The sequence below is a fragment of the Elgaria multicarinata genome, chromosome 3 (genome assembly GCF_023053635.1).
Source record: "Elgaria multicarinata webbii isolate HBS135686 ecotype San Diego chromosome 3, rElgMul1.1.pri, whole genome shotgun sequence".
In the NCBI taxonomy this organism is placed as follows: domain Eukaryota; kingdom Metazoa; phylum Chordata; class Lepidosauria; order Squamata; family Anguidae; genus Elgaria; species Elgaria multicarinata.
The window spans coordinates 174,634,535-174,655,357 of record NC_086173.1 but is presented as its reverse complement, the minus strand read 5'-3'; the positions used below and the strand labels follow the sequence as shown (position 1 = coordinate 174,655,357).

The 20,823-nt window shown below is 49.5% G+C and overlaps 1 protein-coding gene and 1 pseudogene across 2 annotated transcripts in view; both read left to right on the top strand.

Moving 5' to 3' along the window:
• LOC134396450 (rano class II histocompatibility antigen, A beta chain-like) overlaps positions 1 to 13,304 on the top strand; it is a 44,345-nt gene extending 31,041 nt beyond the window's left edge. For both annotated transcript variants that reach the window (XM_063122952.1, XM_063122953.1), the window contains exon 5: positions 13,070 to 13,304. In XM_063122952.1, coding sequence (XP_062979022.1) covers positions 13,070 to 13,197 — 128 coding nt within the window. In that variant the 3' untranslated portion in view covers positions 13,198 to 13,304. The remainder of the gene's footprint in view (positions 1 to 13,069) is intronic.
• A 4,500-nt stretch (positions 13,305 to 17,804) lies between these two features.
• Positions 17,805 to 19,611, top strand: LOC134397004 (HLA class II histocompatibility antigen, DR beta 4 chain-like; annotated as a pseudogene).
• Positions 19,612 to 20,823: the final 1,212 nt, after the last annotated feature.

The window sequence follows — 20,823 nt, the reverse complement described above, 5'->3', positions numbered from 1 at the left end:
CTAAAGTAATGCGAACAGATGTGAAGAAGCAGAGGCACACCTTGTTCTTTTGTGTTCAGAAGCCATCAAGTGTCCTGTGACGCCTTGAAGACTTGCAAACTATGTTCATCTTGTGTGTGACTGACAACGGTGCTCCACAATTGTAGAAACCTCCCCCTCTTAACAACTTCCCCCCTTCTCTGTCAATGATCCGGTTTTGTGTTTCTAATTATGTTTATGTTAACACTTTGGCATTGCAGGCCCTATTGCTGTCTTTATATGTGCCTGTTTATCACTTCAGCCAAAAAGTAGTATTCAGAGTCTCCGTTTTAAAATGTGTATTTTTAAAGTACAGATTACTTGTTAATTAAAAAAATACAGTTTACTTCAGTTTTCGTTTATTTTGTTTGTTTGATGAATGAAAAAAAGTCCTTTATTACTGTATATTCAATCAATGTTTACCTTAAATGTTCACCTTAAAAAATGTTTACCTTAAAAAAAATATCCTTGGTCGAACCACCTAATGAAATGTGCTGCGCACGCCTATGTTCCCATCTGCCACGACAACCGGAAAGCTCAGAGGTAGGTTTGCTTAGAAAGTCCCCCGCCCCACCTCATAGAATCATAGAATAGCAGAGTTGGAAGGGGCCTACAAGGCCATCAAGTTCAACCCCCTGCTCAATGCAGGAATCCACCCTAAAGCATCTCTCTCTCTCTCTCTCTCTCTCTCTCTCTCTCTCTCTCTCTCTTTAGCAACCTCCATCCAACCCCCTGCAGGTAAGGTCTCTCTCTGCACCTCCCCCAATTCCTTGCATTGGTTTTTATCCTGCCTTTCCAAAACCATTTGTCCAAAGCAGCTGACGGATATTTCAAAATGACCCCGCAAAGCCCACGTCCAGAGTGCAGCTCCTCTGCGGCATCCGAGAGCAGCAGCCCTGTGGGTCTCTTGCAGTGGGAACAACCAAGCGTCTTGTGGCACTTTGAAGGCTTGCAGATTTTGTTGTGTCAAAACTTTGTACGGGCAGAGCCCTCTTCCTTAAATGTGTTCATTTATTTATTAGTACTTATATACCACTTAATGCAGTAAAATCTGAATCCAATATAAACTTCTCCTGTTAACCTTCAAAGCTTTTCACGGTCTAGCTCCTTCCTATCTCTCCTCTCTCATCTCACACTATCGCCCCGCTCGTGCTCTTTGCTCCTCTGATGCCATGTTTCTCGCCTGCCCAAGGGCCTCTACTTCCCTTGCTCGGCTCCGTCCATTTTCTTCTGCTGCCCCTTACGCCTGGAACGCTCTTCCAGAACATTTGAGAACTACAACTTCAATCGCAGCTTTTAAAGCTCAACTAAAAACTTTTCTTTTTCCTAAAGCTTTTAAAACTTGATGTTGTGCAGACTTTATACTGTTAGTTTTACCCTACCCTGTGCCTGTTTGCATTCTCTTCCCCTCCTTATTGTTTTACTATGATTTTATTAGATTGTAAGCCTATGCGGCAGAGTCTTGCTATTTACTGTTTTACTCTGTACAGCACCATGTACATTGATGGTGCTATATAAATAAATAAATAAATAAATAATAATAATAATAATAATAATAATAATATTAAAACCACAGCTTGAAATACAGTATATAACACAATTGCAACTACAACAACAGTAAGAAAATGTGGCGATGTGCCCCCCCTCACCTGGCTGCAACCCCCCCTGCCCTGCATAGTTGGAGTTACTGGAAGGTCCATCGGTCAGTCTGAGTGAGTTGTTGGTGCCTGGGAGGGGCTGTAGTGTGAAAAGGGGGAGGGGGAATGGGAGAGACCCCAGGCAAGTCAATATTCCTGACAGTCTTTGCTTCTTCAACACCATCCAAATATGAATTTTCCTCTTAATGTATGTATTTTAATATACGTTTTTTTAATCTCTCCTGCCTTTTCCCTCCCAGCCCTCATTGGCTAGAATCTTTCACCTCTGAGACCCAGCATGGAAAGAAACTCTTTGCATGGCTACTGAAGCTTTTTGCTTTATGACTTTCCTTGGAAGATGCAAAACTGAAGGGGGTGAAAAAGAAGAGACTCCCCAGCCTGGACTTTCTCCTCCTGTTGCGACGCCCCTGTTCCTGTTTCTGTTTCTGGTTGTTTCTCTTGGGGGTGGGTGGGGGATTCATCCTGCCAAGTGCTGAGAAGAGCCTTCTCCTTCCCTGGATTTCTGATCAGGAGCAGAGAACTGCTCAGGGTCTCTTCCTCCCCGGGCAGGACCATTACTCCGGGCTCCACTCTCTGAGTTAGTTCATCCCTAACGGCATCCTGAAGCGCTGAGATGCAAGCGGATTCCACTCTAAGTGGACGGACTGGGAATGAAAACACCTGTTGCAGGAAATCGGAAGGTTGAGCTGAAAGACACTGAGAGAAGCCTTCGTCTTTTTCTCTTCAGGGAGGGGCTGTAGAGCTGTGCGATGGATCCCCTGCGGAGAATGCAGAACCTCCAGCAGAAGCTGCAGGCAGGGCTGGGCCAGGAGTTGGCCTTTTAGTGCCCTCCAGGGGTTTTCAGCTATGATTCCCACAATCCCAGCCCCTTCTGGCTGGGGTTTATGGGAGTTGTAGTCCATCACACCTGGGGGGCACCACATCCCCTCCTCCCAGTGCAGACAGTGAGCTAGACAGACCAGGGCCTGACTCTGTGGAAGGTGGCTTCCTATGTGCTGTTGCAGCTTGAAGACCTCCCAGTGTGTTGGACTACAACTCCTATCATACCCAGCCAGAACAGCCATTGGGGAGGATGGGACTTGTAGCACAGCACATTTTGAAGGCACCAAGTTGCAAAAGGGTACGTTTTTGTTTCTGAAATGTTAATCATTCCCCTCTTTTCACTTTGATTCCAGAGGAATCGTTGTCAGTTTTCATAACAGAAGGAAAACTTTCTAATAAAAACATGAATACTTTGGTTTGTGTGTGACTTGGAGCCCAACAGGATTTGTCTCTGGGAAAAGGAGGGGAGGTCTGAGGGATGGAGCCCCTGTCCGATGGAGGTGGGCTGGGGAGGTCTACTCTGAGGAAGTGGCAGGTGTGTGTCTGGAACAAATCTTACAAAGAAGTGTTATCTTAAACCAAAAAGGTTCAAGGGGAATATTCTATAGAAGATTGGTATAAAGAAGTATGGGATATAGCCATGAATGATAAACTGACATGTAATATTAAGTGGAGAAAAGGCGTAACTAAAATAAATGAGTTTGAAGGAATCTGGAAACAGTTCCTAATATTTGTGTTTATTAAGGGAAGTGGGAAACCGCCAGCAGAAGAAACGATTAGATTTTGGACTCAGGAATGATCCCGAGGTGGGGGGTGCACTTTTATGTTAAGAATGATGATGTTGTAGTATGATAAGGTATAGGTAATAGTTATGCAACATATGTACTCAACATTTATTCAATATTTATGCAGCAGTTGTTTGATGTTTTTCTGTTTTTCTTCTGTTATTATTATTATTATGGTAATGTTTTATGTATGTTTATATAGTGTAGAAAATAAATAAAAATTATTAAAAAAAAATGGGAAAAGGAGGGGAGGTCTGAGGGATGGAGCCCCTGTCCGATGGAGGTGGGCTGGGGAGGTCTACTCTGAGGAAGTGGCAGGTGTGTGTCTGGAACAAATCTTACAAAGAAGTGTTATCTTAAACCAAAAACGAACCTGAAAACAAAAGAGGTTTAAAGAAACTGATTAGAAACAATATGTCAAATTCTGGTGTAACTATGCCTGTTGAAATAAAAGCATGTGTCCATAGAAAATATATATAATCATGAAACAAATATGTACACTTAAAATTTGAACAGAATGGTCCACAAACATAAATCCCAATTGTGTCTCAACCCACAAGTTCTTCATCAGTGGGAAAAGAATTTTATACAGATTTTAAAAAACTTTCTCTTGCAGATTTAAAAACAACACATTTTTTATGCCCCAAATACAAGCATTTCCAATAGGACCTGAAAAGCAGAATAAAAAAACGGAAATATTGATTGCCAAATACCTGTTAGTCCTATCCCCACCTTCGAGCCCAAGGATTTGATCTAATAGTAATTATTTTACCCAAAATTGGCTCCTATAAATCTTCAGAGATATAGCAGAAAAGGCAGGGGACTAGGCATTCCCTCCTGTCCCCAAGAAACTGTCGGATGAAAAACCCACCTAAATAGGTTTTACAAAATGGCATAATGTAAAACAACACTCCCACAAAATGCTCACTCCAGAAAACAATAATCATGAAAGATCTTACCTTGACTCCCAAGTTGTACCTGAAGTGCAAATAACATCGCTAGTTCATGCAGGCTGGTCAAAAGCACTGCCTTCCAAAGCAGAGGCTCGCTGAGCTTGGGAGCCGTGTTCTCCATGACACGATTTGTATTTGCTGAGTTCTGGTCGTGGCCTGAGATTACTCCAGCATGGCCCTACTGTCACGCTGTCTTCCACGCTGGGTGGAAGAGTCCCAGAGATGCGCCCAAGGGGGAGACAGACTCAGAGATGCGCCCAGCCACGGTCCATTGGAGGGAGCCGAAAGAGACCCTTCAGAGCGAGGCAGGGGGGCTCCTGACTCCGGAAGTCCGACCCCTCCTCCAGCTGCTGCCCCTCTTGCATTCTGGGGAGGGGGCTGCCTCGACACTGTGTTCTGCACAGCATCGTGAGCGGTGCAAATAACGCACGGATGTTCGACCCTCGGGAGAGCCATGCCCAGGAGGCCCAAGTGAGGCTCCTCCCTCTCTGGGCAACGCCCCCTCCTGACTGGGCACCCCACCATCCCCAGGAGACCCCCCTCCCCCACAGAGGCTTTCCTGGAAGTGGCCAGAGGGAGCCACCCCTAAGTGCAAGGAGGACTCAGGTGTGTGCTTGCTGCGCCTGCCTGGAGGTTCCAGCCTGGCCAGTGAGAGGAGACCCACGACTCCCCGCCCACCTCCATCCAGGTGAGGAGGGCGCATCTCCTGGCTGCTTTCTCCCGAAGCTCATCACGGATTCTAAAGTAGGCTCTGGAGCCTCCTCTCTGGAACCCCGCCCCAGCGAAGGGGGAAGTGGGGGGTCCTTCATTTACCCCCACGCCCCACCCCGACACACACACACCTCGTTATACACACACAGCTTCCTCTGCCTTCCAAAACCTATCTTCTCAACAGGGACAAACCCGGGGACCTTCTGCCCGGAGACTGATGACGCTGCTGGAAGGAGAATTCTCACTGGTGCTTCTCTGTGCCCGGGCAGAGCTGCGTCTCCGGGACTTTGCAGAAACAGCGGCGCGTCCCACCCCGACCCTCATGAACGACAGGCAAAAGAAGTTTCCCTTCTCGGGCTAAGAAGCAGGTTTTCCTCTCTCACAGTCCTTTTGGGGCAGCAGCCATGAGCCCTGCTCTCATTCTCCCGTTGCTGCTGCTGCTGGGACCCTCTTTGGTGCCTGGAAGTGGGCGAGGGAAGGAGCCCCCCCCAGGTGAGGAGCAGGTGAGGGAGGGGGGAGAGGGCTTGGAGGGAGAGACCCCCTTGCGCCCCTCACCAGTCCACGGAGGCGCTGACTAAGCCTCCCCTGTGGAGAGGAAAGGGGCGAGAGGGATCCAGGGAGCGTCGAAGACCCAGGATGGGGAGGGAGGGGAAGCGAAGCCCCCCCCTCGCCAGGACCCTCACTCAACCCCCAACCCCCAACCCTTCTGCCCTGAACCTCCCCCTCCCTCAACAGGGACACTGGAGGGAAAGTAGAGAAAGGGAAACTTGGACAGGGCAGAGCGCGACTGGGGGAAGAGAGGAGGGGTGGTGGGGGTGGGGGTGTCTGTAATGCCCCCCCCGGGAGCCTGTCCTGGCTGGATCAGGCACAGACGGGTCTGTCTCGGTCCCCCTCTTTCGCCAAGGTCACGAGGCCATGGCCAGCCGCCTCTTCCTCCTCCTCCTCCTCACTGGCAGAAGGGCTTTTATTGCCTTCCGGAGCTGCACAGCAGGCAGACGTTCAACAGAGGAAGCCTCTCTGCGTCTCTCGGTCCTGGAAATAAGTGTAGCTGCTGAAGGCAGAGGAGCCTACGGAGACAGACACGGGGGGGGGGGGGGAGGTAACAGAACCAGCCCTTCCCAGCATTTCTTTTTTTTAAAAAAAAACATTTTTTATGGCTCCCCCTGGCCATTTCTGGCATCGGGGCGCTTTGCACTAACGCATCAAACAATTTCCATTAAACCCCGTCCAACCCACAGCATCTGTCCTGCCTTGCAGGCTCCCCCCTTCGCGGCCTCCTCGTGAGGAAGGATCCCCTGAAGTGGGGGGGAGGAATGCTCTTCCGTCCCCTCTCACCCCCTGCCTGCACTGACAGCAGCCAAAGGGCCTTCTCACAAGAGCCCTTCCACAGCCAAGGGATGTCCTTGTCTGGACAAGGTGTGTGTCAGTCTACAGGTGACTTCCGTGGCTGTAGCTTCCCTCATTGGCCTGAGCCCCCCTCCCCATGTTTCCTACCTTGAAACCCCCATCTCTGGCCTCCCACAGAGGGGCTGAGCCCCTCATCCCCATCCCGTCTTTGGAACGAATCCTTCGTGCCCTGCTCCGTATCGCCACCCCTGGGGGACCGAGAGACGAGGCAGCCGTGTCCGCTTCTCTGTATCACCCCCCTCCCCTTCCTCCCCCTCCTGCAGCCCCCCATTTCCTGGCCCAGGATAAGTTCGAGTGCCGCTTCAGCAACGGGACGGGGCAGCCGCAGGTGCGCCTCCTCTACAGGAGCATCTACGACCGGCAGAATTGCGCGCACTTCGACAGCCGCCTGGGCAGGTTCGAGGCGGACGCCGAGTGGGCGGAGCAGGACGTCCAGCGATGGAACCGCGACAAGGACCACCTGCGGCTCTGGAAGGCCCTGGTGGATCGCTTCTGCCGCTACAACCACGACAACATCTACGGGCCTTTTTCCCACCGGCGGCGGGGTGAGTCTATGGGGGGGGAGGAAGCGGGCAAGTGGGGCAGAGGGAGGAGGAGAGGGGGCGTCAGTTCTAAGCGCCGAAGGTGCGTGTCTGGGGGCTGCAGAAAATACCCCCCTCTTAGACCCCCCCCAGCTGTCCTGTTCACTACCAAAAGACCCTCTCCCCCCCTCCACTCTGCACCTCCCTGCCCTGAAGAGCACTCCTGCATATTAGCATTGATGATTAACGTCACTCATTGGTTATTCATATTCATTAGTAATTTCCCTACTTATTAGCATTGATTATTAACCCCCCCTCCCCAAGCCCCTGCACAGCCATTGAAAACGAGAAGGATAAAGAACGTTGAAAACTCCACGAAGTAAGAAAGGCCCAAATTCCAGGGATGCATCTTCACAGCTCCCAACTTTTCTCAAAGTTAGGAGTGGGGGAGGGGGAGAAATCGTAGTTCTTTTGGGGGAGGGGGGGCATTGCACAGTTTGGGAGCTACACGGGAGGAAGCCCCTCCCCCGACACACACCTGCCCAGCCTTCTGCACACCTGCCCAGCCTTCACACACCTGCCCAGCCTTCAGTTCAACAATTGATTTGATCACCAGTAAAGGGAAAGGAAATGTTTAATTGTTACTTATTTATTTAAAACATTTATATCCCACCTTATATCACTAAGATCTCAGGGCGGCGTACAGATAAAAACATACAGTATAAAACAATAAATATACACAGTGAAAAAACAAATTAACCATGATCCAAGATGCATACAAATACGCATTCATATTTATTTATATTTATTCAGAATGAGAATAACTTTCAGATTAATTGTAATAATAATAATAATAATAATAATAATAATTAATTGTAATAATTTATTTGATTTCTTACCCACCTCTTCCTTTGGATTAAGGCAAGAAACAACATTAATACAAACGTTTCAATATAAATCAAATGCAGAAAACTAATTAAAAGAGCATATAAAACCAATACAATATTAAAATAACAATCAGAGCATCTTAAAATTCCTAGGTTTAAAATTAACTGGGTAGGCCTGCCGGAAGAGACTAGCCTTTATAGCTGTCTTAAACTCAGAGAGAGAGAGTTAAGTTGACGAATCTCCCCTGGCAGGCCATCCCACAGTCTGGGGGCGGCAGAAGAGAAGGTCCCCTGCGTAACCCTTTTCACTGTGGGTGACGAGCTTAAATCAGCAGTTCCATTTTAGATATTATCCTTTTTTTAATATCAGTTACCCAGAATTCATTGCGAACCTCCTTCTTGCTTTGAGTGTCTTCTCTTTAATGCTATTTTTTACTAATTCACCTGTCCACACGTTTAATCATTAAGCATTTTCACTTGTGATTCAGTGAGCATTTCATAACAAGACTTCCTTTTCTTGCTTTGAGGGAGGTGAGTTAAGAATTTCTCCAGAGACGCCCTAGGAATTCCGATACAGCAAAACCCGCTGTAGTCTTACAATCTGTGGGAATCTCACTTGCCAAAAGTGATGAGGCCTGATAGATACCTGCAGCCTCCCTGTTGCAGGTGCAGCGTCCCTCCGAAGAAGGCTAGGTGCTGCAGGGGGTGGGGGAGCTAGACAAAAGGACTGTGAGCTCCCTGCCCTATTTGTGGACCCCCCAGGAGGGCGTCTGTCTGACTGCAGATTGGAAGAGACTGCTGGTGTCGGTCTGCCCAAGAAACCCTCCTCCGTTTCCTGGATCTCTCTCAGCCCCTCCTTTCCCCTCCCTCCTCGTGTCTCTCACCCATCCTTCTTCTTTCCCTCCAGTTCAGCCCTCCGTCTCCATCTCCCCCACCAAGGAAGACCACCTGTCCCCCCACACCCTCCTGCTCTGCACTGCAGCCAGTTTCTATCCCCTGGAGATTGAGATCCAGTGGCTGAAGAACGGGCAGGAGCAGAAGGAAGGGGTCCTTTACGGGGAGGAGCTCCGGAACGGGGACTGGACCTACCAGACCCAGGTGATGCTGGAGACGAAGCCGGAGCATGGAGACGTCTACACCTGCCACGTGGAGCACGCCAGCCTGGAGGCCCCCATCACCGTCCAGTGGGGTAGGAGCCTCCCTTCCCTCCCTTCCTTCCTTCCCCATGGAACAGAGAGTGAGAAAGACTTACTTCTGAGTAAGCACATGTAGAACTGACTTGGAATAGTGTGGTCACTCAGAAGCTTTTTTTTAAAGTCTAAAACAGCAAACTGTAAAGGTGTGCTCTGCAGCCCCAAACTTACTTCTGAGGTCTTGCTTCTGTTTACTCATATTCCGCCCCAGTAATGGACAGACCCTCCCTGACTTCCAGTTTAGTGCACCAGTTTGCAAGTGGGAATTCAGAAAGTTCCCTGGGAATTATAACGCCATCCTCCATTCCCCTGGGGCAGGGGGCATCATGGGAAGGCAGCCTTTCACTCTAGAGACTGAGGAGAAGTCAGCAGTTGGGGCTGAAAAAGACCCTCCCTGGGTGTAACGCATGGAACGGATCCTCCCTTGGACACCTGCAGGCCGAGAGGCCAAACCTGCCCCTGATCCTCCTGCTCACGTGGGGCTCCTGGTCTCTCTTCTTCCACAGAGCCACGGAAGTCGGACTCTGCCAGGAGCAAAGTGTGGACGGGGGCCGTGGGGGCCGTGCTGGGCGTGGTCTTTGTGGCCGTGGGACTCTCCCTCTACCTGAAGGAGAAGAAAGGTAATGGTGCGTGTGTGTGTCATTGACACTAAGCCATGCTGGTCACACATCTGGAGGCCCCTCCCCTAAATTCTCATGCTGCTCGTTGCACACGTCCTTCGCCTGTTCTCAGGGGTCGTTGTTGCAAGTAGGGGTGTGCATGGACCCCCCGCTCCGCTTCACTTCCAGATCCACGATTTTCGGATCGGGCCACTTCGCCCCGCTCCCGCTCCGCCCATTTCCGCTCCGCTTTGCTCGGAGCTCCGGATCCGGATCGGAGCTCCGTTTTCCCCCCCATAGGGTTGCATTGAAAGCTAAAAAAGTAAACAACTTTTTTTTGGTTCAAGTTAGAAACCTCATGTTTGGCACCATGACACCTCATGGGCATATACACATGTACGCCAAGTTTCAAGGCAATCCCATCATCCCCTGATTTTTGGGGAATTTATGAAAATCGGGCACCCCACTCACACCCCTTGGGATAGCTCCGTCAATTTGCACGTTAGAAACCTCAAACTCACCACCATGAAAGCTTATCCATGTGTCCACATGGACACCCAGACTCAAGGCCGTCCCATCATCCCCTGATTTTTGGCGGGGCTCTAACCTCTAAAGCACCACCCATAACCCTAAGTCACACCCCTTTTGATAGCTCCATCAATTTGCATGTTAGAAACCTCAAACTCGGCACCATGATAGCTTATCCATGTGTCCACATGGATGCCAAGTTTCAAGGCAATCCCATCATCCCCTAATTTTTGGGGAATTTTTGAAAATCGGGCACCCCATTCAGACCCCTTTCCATAGCTCCGTCAATTTGCATGTTAGAAACCTCAAACTCGGCACCATGATAGCTTATCCATGTGTCCACATGGATGCCGAGACTCAAGGCAATTCCATCATCCCCTGATTTTTGGCGCGGCTTAACTCACCCCAAATTGTCCCATTCTACAACTACGTCAATTTGCACTTTAGAAACCTCAAACTTGGCACCATGATAGCTTATCCACGTGTCCACACGCACGCCAAGTTTCAAGGCAATCCCATCATCCCCTGATTTTTGGGGAATTTTTGAAAATCGGGCACCCCATTCAGACCCCTTGGGATAGCTCCGTCAATTTGCACGTTAGAAACCTCAAACTTGCCACCATGAAAGCTTATCCAGGGATACGTACGCACGCCAAGACTCAAGGCAGTCTCATCATCCCCTGATTTTTGGGGAATTTATGAAAATCCAACACCCATTCACACCCCTTTCCAATAGCTCCGTCAATTTGCACGTTAAAAAAACCCCTCAAACTCACCACCATGACAGCTTATCCAAGGATACATAGGCCGCATGCCAAGACTCAAGGCAGTCCCATCATCCCCTGTTTTTTGGCGGGGCTTAAACCTGCAGACCTCTCAATGGGGCCATTTCAAAGGAAATCCCAACATGCCATGAATTGGGGAGTATGAATCTTCTTCCACACTTGAAAAATGGATTTGGAACTTCCAAAACTCCAAGTGAGCGCAGGAAGGACTTCTTCCCCTTGAGTCAAAGCCACACACACACAACATCCCTGCAAGGTGGGCAGGGGAGGAGAGAGGGAAGGCAGGCAGGCATGCAGCTGGCATTTCTGGGGGCATAAGGAAGTGAGCCAAGGATAAGCCAGTAATGCATATAAAATGGAATAAATAAATAAATAAATAAACGAAGGAGGGGTGGAATTAAAAGCAGCAGTGTTGCTGAATAAACAACAAGAAGAACTTTTAAAAAAAGGTTATATCTGTCTTTTACCAGTAATAGGGGGACGTGCCCGGGGGAGGGGGAAGCAGCAGCTGCCAATTTGACTGGTCCTAGTGACCAGTCTTTTAAGAAGCAAGGCTGTCCGTTCAACTCATGATAGGCATTGCTCCACCACTAAGAGAAGTAGACCGCTCACTTCGACTCATGATAGGCATTGCTCCACCGTTTCACTCTCTTTGGAAGGCTCTAATGGCCTTCCAGTGCAGGAGAGAGTGGGGGCACGTCCACAATGAGATTCCCTAGGGGAGCTCATCCCCTTGCACCACATCTTTTCAGTTGTTCCCCAAAGTTAGGGTGGGTAGCAGTGCTGTGTTTCTATCTCTTATTATTGGCTTAGTATATGATTTCAGGTTGTGTTTGTGCATTTGGTGGGGCTACTGTGTTAAAAAACACTGGGAAAAGTCCGTTCATACTAAGAAAGAGAAGTTCCCAGAATCCCAAGTTACCCGTTTTGCCTATCCCCTCCTCTAACTTTGGGATCATGTGATCATGACCGGGAGTTGACTCTGCCCCTCAGCAATCAAAAAGGTAATCTTTTTCCCGCCTTTACCCTACTTTTTAAAAAATTCTAGCGCGCGACCCGCACGACGCAGAGAGGTGAGAGTAGTCTCAAAATGACCCCCATCCACGACTGTCTAAGCACAAGACTTTTCAGAATGATAGCTTAAAAATCAACCCAGTTATCTATGGGCGAAATGTTTCAAGATGGCAATCGGAGCGCTCCGCGGAAAGAGAAGCACTCCAAAAATGGTCGCTTCTCTTCGCCTTGTTTCTAGGGGTCCGCGGTCCGCTTCTACTCCACCTCTGGGCAAGGCGGAGCAGGCCAATTCGCTCCTGCTTCTGCGCTTCTAATAGGAGCGGAGCACATGCCTAGTTTGTGAAGCACCTTGAATGGTCCAAAGCCTGTGGAAATGGGAAGGGTCGTTACTGCCTGTCCGGACTGGCTGTGGCTCTCCGGAGTCTTGGCCCAGGAGGGAAGGATTACCTCCCCCATCACTTACCAGTCCCTGGGCTTCTTCCTTCCCTGGAGATGCTGGGATTGAACCCGGGCAGACACACCTCCTGCAGGCACAGCAGGGGCAAAAACACTGTGCTGTGGTCCCCTCCCCTCCCCAAATTCATAGTTGCCCAGACACTGCACAGGTGTACAGGAGTCATTGACTACTGGACGGGGTGTGTGGTTGTGCTTCACCATCATCCCATCTGACAGGACAACCGGAGGCCACAGAGGTGGGTTTGCTTAGGAAGTCCCCCGCCCCACCTCATAGAATCATAGAACAGCAGAACTGGAAGGGGACTATAAAGCCATCGAATCCAACCCCCAGTTCAATGCAGGAATCCACCCTAAAGCATCCCTGACACAATGTTGTCCAGCTAACTCTTGAATGCCTCTAGTGTGGCATTCAAAGAGAGGTCAGTCCTGGATTTTAATTGGGCAGAGAAAAGAGTTATGGGAGGCCGTTCAAGGCCTAGGAGGGGAGGGTGCCATTTTAACCCTCCCAATAAACAACACAACCCCTTCATGGATGTAACTCTCTCTCTCTCTCTCTCTCTCACTCTCTCTCTCTCTCTCTCCCTCCCTCCCTCCCTCCCTCTCCCTCTCCCTCTCCCTCTCTCTCCCTCTCTCTCCCTCTCTCTCCCTCTCCCTCCCTCTCCCTCTCCCTCTCTCTCTCTCTCTCTCTCTCTCTCTCTCTCTCTCTCTCTCTCTCCCTCTCTCTCTCTCTAGCAACACCCATCCAACCCCCTGCAGGTAAGGTCTCTCTCTGCACCTCCTCCCCCAATTCCTTGCGTTGGTTTTTATCCTGCCTTTCCAAAACCATTTGTCCAAAGCAGCTGACGGATATTTCAAAATGACCCCGCAAAGCCCACGTCCAGAGTGCAGCTCCTCTGCGGCATCCGAGAGCAGCAGCCCTGTGGGTCTCTTGCAGTGGGAACAACCAAGCGCCTTGTGGCACTTTGAAGGCTTGCAGATTTTTTTTGTGGCAGAACTTTGGATGGGCCAAGCCCACTTCCTTAAATGTGTTCATTTATTTATTAGTACTTATATACCCCTTAACGCAGTAAAATCTGTAAGTAGTTAAGTATAACAATATTAAAACCACAGCTTGAAATACAGTATATAAAACAGTTGCAACTACAACAACAGTAAGAAAATGTGGCGATGTGCCCCCCCCTCACCTGGCTGCAACCCCCCCTGCCCTGCATAGTGGGAGTTACTGGAAGGTCCATCGGTCAGTCTGAGTGAGTTGTTGGTGCCTGGGAGGGGCTGTAGTGTGAAAAGGGGGTGGGAATGGGAGAGACCCCAGGCAAGTCAATATTCCTGACAGTCTTTGCTTCTTCAACACCATCCAAATATGAATTTTCCTCTTAATGTATGCATTTTAATATATGTTTTTATCTCTCCTGCCTTTTCCCTCCCAGCCCTTATCGGCTAGACCTTCCACTTCTGAGCCCCAGCATGGAAAGAAACTCTTTGCATAGCTACTGAAGGTTTTTGCTTTATGTCTTTCCTTGGAAGATGCAAAACTGAAGGGGGTGAAAAAGAAGAGACTCCCCAGCCTGGACTTTCTCCTCCTGCTGCGACGCCCCTGTTCCTGTTTCTCTTCATTTGTTTCTGGTTGTTTCTCTTGGGGTGGGTGGGGGATTCATCCTGCCAAGTGCTGAGAAGATGCTTCTCCTTCCCTGGATTTCTGATCAAGAGCAGAGAACTGTTCAGGGTCTCTTCCTCCCCTGGCAGGACCATCACTCCGGGCTCCACTCTCTGAGTTAGTTCATCCCTAACGGCATCCTGAAGCGCTGAGATGCAAGCGGATTCCACTCTAAGTGGACGGACTGAGAATGAAAACACCTGTTGCAGGAAAACAGAAGGTTGAGCTGAAAGACACTGAAAGAAGCCTTCATCTTTTTCTCTTCAGGGTGGGGCCGTAGAGCTGTGCGATGGATCCCCTGCGGAGAATGCAGAAGGTCCCCGGTTGAACCTCCAGCAGAAGCTCCAGGCAGGGCTGGGCCAGGAGTTGGCCTTTTAGTGCCCTCCAGGGGTTTTCAGCTATGATTCCCACAATCCCTGCCCCTTCTGGCTGGGGTTTATGGGAGTTGTAGTCCATCACGCCTGGAGGACACCACATCCCCTCCTCCCAGTGCAGACAGTGAGCTACACAGACCAGGGCCTGACTCTGTGGAAGGCGGCTTCCTATGTGCTGTTGCAGCCTGCAGACCTCCCAGTGTGTTGGACTACAACTCCTATCATACCCAGCCAGAACAGCCATTGGGGAGGATGAGACTTGTAGCACAGCACATTTTGAAGGCACAAAGTTGCAAAAGGGAATGTTTTTGTTTCCAAAATGTTAATCATTCCCCCCTTTTTACTTTGATTCAAGAGGAATCGTTGTCAGTTTTCATAAATTATTTATTATTATTATTATTATTTATTTATGTAGCACCATCAATGTACATGGTGCTGTAGTAAATAGCAAGACCCTGCCGCATAGGCTTACATTCTAATAAAATCATAATGAAACAATAAGGAGGGGAAGAGAATGCAAACAGGCACTGGGTAGGGTAAAACTAACAGTATAAAGTGTGAGATGAGAGAGGAGAGATAGGAAGGAGCTAGACCATGAAAAGCTTTGAAGGTTAACAGGAGAAGTTTATATTGGATTCTGAAGTGAATTGGAAGCCAATGAAGAGATTTCGGAAGTGGAGTGACATGGTCAGAGCGGCGAGCCAAGAAAATGATCATAGCAGCAGAGTGGTGAACAGAAACCAACGGACTGATGTGATAAGAAGGAAGGCCAGAGAGAAGAAGGTTGCAGTAGTCCAACCGAGAAATAACCAATGCATGAACAAGAGTCTTGGCAGAAGAGACAGACAAAAATGATCGAATCCTGGCAATATTATACAGGAAAAAACGACAGGATTTAGCTACTGCCTCAATATGAGGAATAAAGGAGAGCGAGGAGTCAAATATAAAGCCAAGACTACGAGCTTCCTTGACTGGAGTAAGTGTAACATCATTGACAGTAAGAGAGAATGAGAGATGAGGAGAAGGTTTAGGAGGAAAAACAAGCAATTCAGTCTTTGCCATATTAAGTTTCAAACGATGAAGCAACCAAGCTGAGATATCTGAGAGACATGCCGAGATACAATCGTGAACATCAGGAGAAAGTTCCGGAGATGAAAGCTATAATTGTGTATCATCGACATACAGATGATATTGGAGACCATGAGATTGAATAAGATTACCCAAGGGCAACATGTATAAAGAAAACAACAGCGGACCAAGCACCGAGCCTTGCAGAACCCCTACTGAAAGGGGAAAGGAGGAAGACGAGCTGCCATTAGCCAACACGTTGAAAGAGCGACCCGCTACATAGGAGGCAAACCAGTTATAGACAGAGCCACAAAATCCAAGGTCATGAAGGGAATCTAAGAGAAGATCATGATCAACCGTGTCAAAGGCTGCAGTTAGATCAAGGAGAATAAGAACAGAATAATGGCCTTTAGACTTGGCAGTAAGAAGATCATTGGTAATCTTAGTAAGGGCTGTTTCAGTGGAATGCAAAGGACGGAATTTTATTTGTGTGTGACTTGGAGCCCAACAGGATTTGTCTCTGGGAAAAGGAGGGGAGGTCTGAGGGATGGAGCCCCTGTCCGGTGCAGGTGGGATGGGGAGGTCTACTCTGAGGAAGTGGCAGGTGTGTGCCTGGAACAAATCTAATACAAAAGTGTTATCTTAAACCAAAAACGAACCTGAAAACAAAAGAGGTTTAAAGAAAGTGATTAGAAACAATATGTCAAATTCTGGTGTAACTATGCCTGTTGAAATAAAAGCATGTGTCCATAGAAAATATATATAATCATAAAACAAATATGTACACTTAAAATTTGAACAGAATGGTCCACAAACATAAACCCCAAATGCGTTTCAACCCACAAGGTCTTCATCAGTGGGAAAAGAATTTTATACAGATTTTAAAAGAACTTTATTATGCAAATTTTAAGAAAACAACACATTTTTTATGCCCCAAATACAAGCATTTCCAATAGGACCCGAAAAGCAGAATAAAAAAACAGAAATATTGATTGCTAAATACCTGTTAGTCCTATCCCCACCTTCGAGCCCAAGGATTTGATCTAATAGTAATTATTTTACCCAAAATTGGCTCCTATAAATCTTCAAAGATATAGCAGAAAAGGCAGGGGACTAGGCGTGCCCTCCTGTCCCCAAGAAACTGTCGGAGAAAAACCCACCAAGTTAGCTTTTACAAAATGGCATAATGCAAAACAACACTCCCACAAAATGCTCACTCCAGAAAACAATAATCATGAAAGATCTTACCTTGACTCCCAAGTTGTATCTGAAGTGCAAATAACATCGCTAGTTCATGCAGGCTGGTCAAAAGCACTGCCTTCCAAAGCAGAGGCTCGCTGAGCTTGGGAGCCGTGTTCTCCATGACACGATTTTTATTTGCTGAGTTCTGGTCGTGGCCTGAGATTACTCCAGCATGGCCCTACTGTCACGCTGTCTTCCACGCTGGGTGGAAGAGTCCCAGAGACGCGCCCAAGGAGGAGACAGACGCAGAGATGCGCCCAGCCACGGTCCATTGGAGGGAGCCGAAAGAGACCCTTCAGAGCGAGGCAGGGGGGCTCCTGACTCTAGAAGTCCGACTCCTCCTGCTGCTGCTGCCCCTCTTGCATTCTGGGGAGGGGGCTGCCTCGACACTGTGTTCTGCACAACATCGTGAGCGGTGCAAATAACGAACGGATGTTTGACCCTCAGGGGTAGCCATGCCCCGGAGGCCCAAGTGAGGCTCCTCCCTCTCTGGGCAACGCCCCCTCCTGACTGGGCACCCCACCATCCCCAGGAGACCCCCCTCCCCCACAGGGACTTTCCTGGAAGTGGCCAGAGGGAGCCACCCCTAAGTGCAAGGAGGACTCAGGTGTGTGTTTGCTGCGCCTGCCTGGAAGTTCCAGCCTGGCCAGTGAGAGGAGACCCACGACTCCCAGCCCACCTCCATCCAGGTGAGGAGGGCGCATCTCCTGGCTGCTTTCTCCCAAAGCTCATCACGGATTCTAAAGTAGGCTCTGGAGCCTCCTCTCTGGAGCCCCGCCCCAGCGAAGGGGGAAGTGGGGGGGTTCCTTAATTTACCCCCACGCCTCACCCCGACACACCCACCCACCCCGTTATACACCCACAGCTTCCTCTGCCTTCTTTTGCAGCCCAAACCGATCTTCTCAACAGGGACAAACCCGGGGACCTTCTGCCCGGAGACTGATGACGCTGCTGAAGGGAGAATTCTCACTGGTGCTTCTCTGTGCCCGGGCAGAGCTGCGTCTCCGGGACTTTGCAGAAACAGCGGCGCGTCCCACCCCGACCCTCATGAACGACAGGCAAAAGAAGTTTCCCTTCTCGGGCTAAGAAGCAGGTTTTCCTCTCTCACAGTCCTTTTGTGGCAGCAGCCATGGGCCCTGCTCTCGTTCTCCCGTTGCTGCTGCTGCTGGGACCCTCTTTGGTCCCTGGAAGTGGGGGAGGGAAGAAGCCCCCTCCAGGTGAGGAGCAGGTGAGGGAGGGGGAGGGGGCTTGGAGGGAGAGACCCCTTGCGCCCCTCACCAGTCCACGGAGGCACTGAATAAGCCTCCCCTGTGGAGAGGAAAGGGGCAAGAGGGATCCTGGGAGCTTCGAAGGCCCAGGGAGGGAAGGGAGGGGAAGCGAAGCCCCCCCCCCTCGCCAGGACCCTCACCCAACCCTTCTGCCCTGCACCCTCCCCTCCCTCAACAGGGACACTGCTGGAGTGTTTCACCTTCCCAAGGAGGGAAGGTGGAGAAGGGGAAACTTGGACAGGGCAAAGCAGGACACCGGGGGAAGAGAGGGGTGTGTGTGTGGGGGTGTCTGAAATGGCCCCCCCGGAGGCTGTCCTGGCTGGATCAGGCACAGACGGGTCTGTCTCGGTCGCCCTATTTCGCCAAGCTCACGAGGCCATGGCCAGCCGCCTCTTCCTCCTCCTCCTCTTCACTGGCAGAAGGGCCTTTATTGCCTTCTGCAGCTGCACAGCAGGCAGACGTTCAACAGAGGAAGCGTCTCCCCTCTCTGCGTCTCTCGGTCCTGGAAAAAAGTGTAGCTGCTGAAGGCAGAGGAGCCTGCGGACACAGACACCGGGGGGGGGGGGGGACGTTGGGAGCGGACAGAACCAGCCCTTTCCACCATTTCTTTTTTTAAAAACACATTTTCATGGCTCCCCCTATCCCTTTCTGGCATCGTGGCGCTTTGCACTAACGCATGAAACAATTTCCATTAAACCCCCTCCAACCACAATGATCTGTCCTGCCTTGCAGGCTCCTCCCTTCGCGGCCTCCTCTTGAGGAAGGATCCCCTGAAGTGGGGGGGAATGCTCTTCCGTCCCCTCTCCCCCCCTGCCTGCACTGACAGCAGCCAATGGGCCTTCTCACAAGAGCCCTTCCACAAGGTGTGTGTCAGTCTACAGCTGACTGCCTTGGCTGTGGATTCCTTCATTGGCCTGAGCCCCCCTCCCCATTTTTCCTATCTGAAACCCCCATCTCTGGTCTCCCACAGAGGGGCTGACCCCCTCATCCCCATCCCGTCTTTGGAACGAATCCTTCGTGCCGTGCTCCGTATCGCCACCCCTGGGGGACCGAGAGACGAGGCAGCCGTGTCCGCTTCTCTGTGTCACCCCCTCCCCTTCCTCCCCCCCTGCAGCCCCCCATTTCCTGCTCCAGGCGAAGTGGGAGTGCCGCTTCAGCAACGGGACGGGGGCAGCCGCAGGTGCGCTACCTGTACAGGGAGATCTACGACCGGCAGAATTACGCGCACTTCGACAGTGACCTGGGCAGGCACGTAGCCGACGCCGAGTGGGCGGAGCAGGACGTCCAGCGATGGAACCACGGCCAGGACGACCTGCGGTTCGGAGGGCCGAGGTGGATCGCTTCTGCCGCTACAACCACGACATCTTGGGGCCTTTTCTCCACCGGCGGCGGGGTGAGTCCACTGGGGGTGGGGGGTCCTGCCCAGGGGGAAGCGGGCAAGTGGGGCAGAGGGAGGAGGAGAGGGGGCGTCAGTTCTAAGCGCCGAAGGTGCGTGTCTGGGGGCTGCAGAAAAGACCCCCCTCTTAGACCCCCCCCAGCTGTCCTGTTCACTACGCAAAAGACCCTCTCTTCCCCCCTCCCCCTCTTCCCCCTCTCTGCCCTGCAGAGCACTCCTGCTTATTAGCACTGATTATTACCCCGCCCCCCAAGCCCCTGCACAGCCATTGAAAACGAGAAGGATAAAGGACGCTGAAAACTCCACGAAGTAGGAAAGGCCAAAATTCCAGAGATGCATCTCCACCGCTCCCAACTTTTCTCAAAGTTAGGAGTGGGGGAGGGGGAGAAATCGTAGTTCTTTTGGGGGAGGGGGGGCATTGCACAATTTGGGAGCGCCACGGGAGGAAGCCCCTCCCCCGACACACACCTGCCCAGCCTTCCGCATTCAAGATCCTCTTTTAATAGTTAAACAATTGATTTGATCTCAATAAAGGGAAAGGAAATGTTTAATTGTTATTTATTTATTTAAAACATTTATATCCCACCCTATATCACTAAGATCTCAGGGCAGCGTACAGATAGAAACATACCGTATAAAAACCATAAATATACACAGTGAAAAAAACAAATTAAACCATGATCCAATATGTATAGAAATACACATTCATATTTATTTATATTTATTCAGAATGAGAATAACTTTTATTATTTTTTATTATTATTTATTTATATAGCACCATCAATGTACATGGTGCTGTACAACTTCCACGTTAATTGTAATAATAATTATAAGAATAATAATTAATTGTAATCATTATTATTATTATTATTATTTATTTATTTATTTATTTATTTGATTTCTTACCCACCTCTTCCTTTGGATCAAGGCAGGAAACAACATTAATACAAACGCTACAATATAAATCAAATGCAGAAAACTAATTAAAAGAGCATATAAAACCAATAAAATATTAAAATAACAATCAGAGCATCTTAACATTCTTTGGTTTAAAATTCATCTGGGTAGGCCTGCCAGAAGAGACTAGCCTTTATAGCTGTCTTAAACTCGGAGAGAGTATTAAGTTGATGAATCTCCCCCGTCAGGCAGGCCCACAGTCTGGGGGCGGCAGAAGAGAAGGTCCCCTGCGTAACCCCTTTCACTGTGGGTGATGAGCTTAAATCAGCATTTTCTTTTTAGATATTATCCTTTTTTTAATATCAGTTACACAGAATTCATTGTGAACCTGCTTCTTTCTTTGTGTATCTATTCTTTAATGCTATTTTTTTACTTATTCACCTGTCCACAAGTTTAATCATTAAGCATTTTCACTTGTAATTCAGTGAGCATTTCATAACAAGACTTCCTTTTCTTGCTTTGAGGGGGGTGAGTTAAGAATTTCTCCAGAGACGCCCTAGGAATTCCGATACAGCAAAACCCTCTGT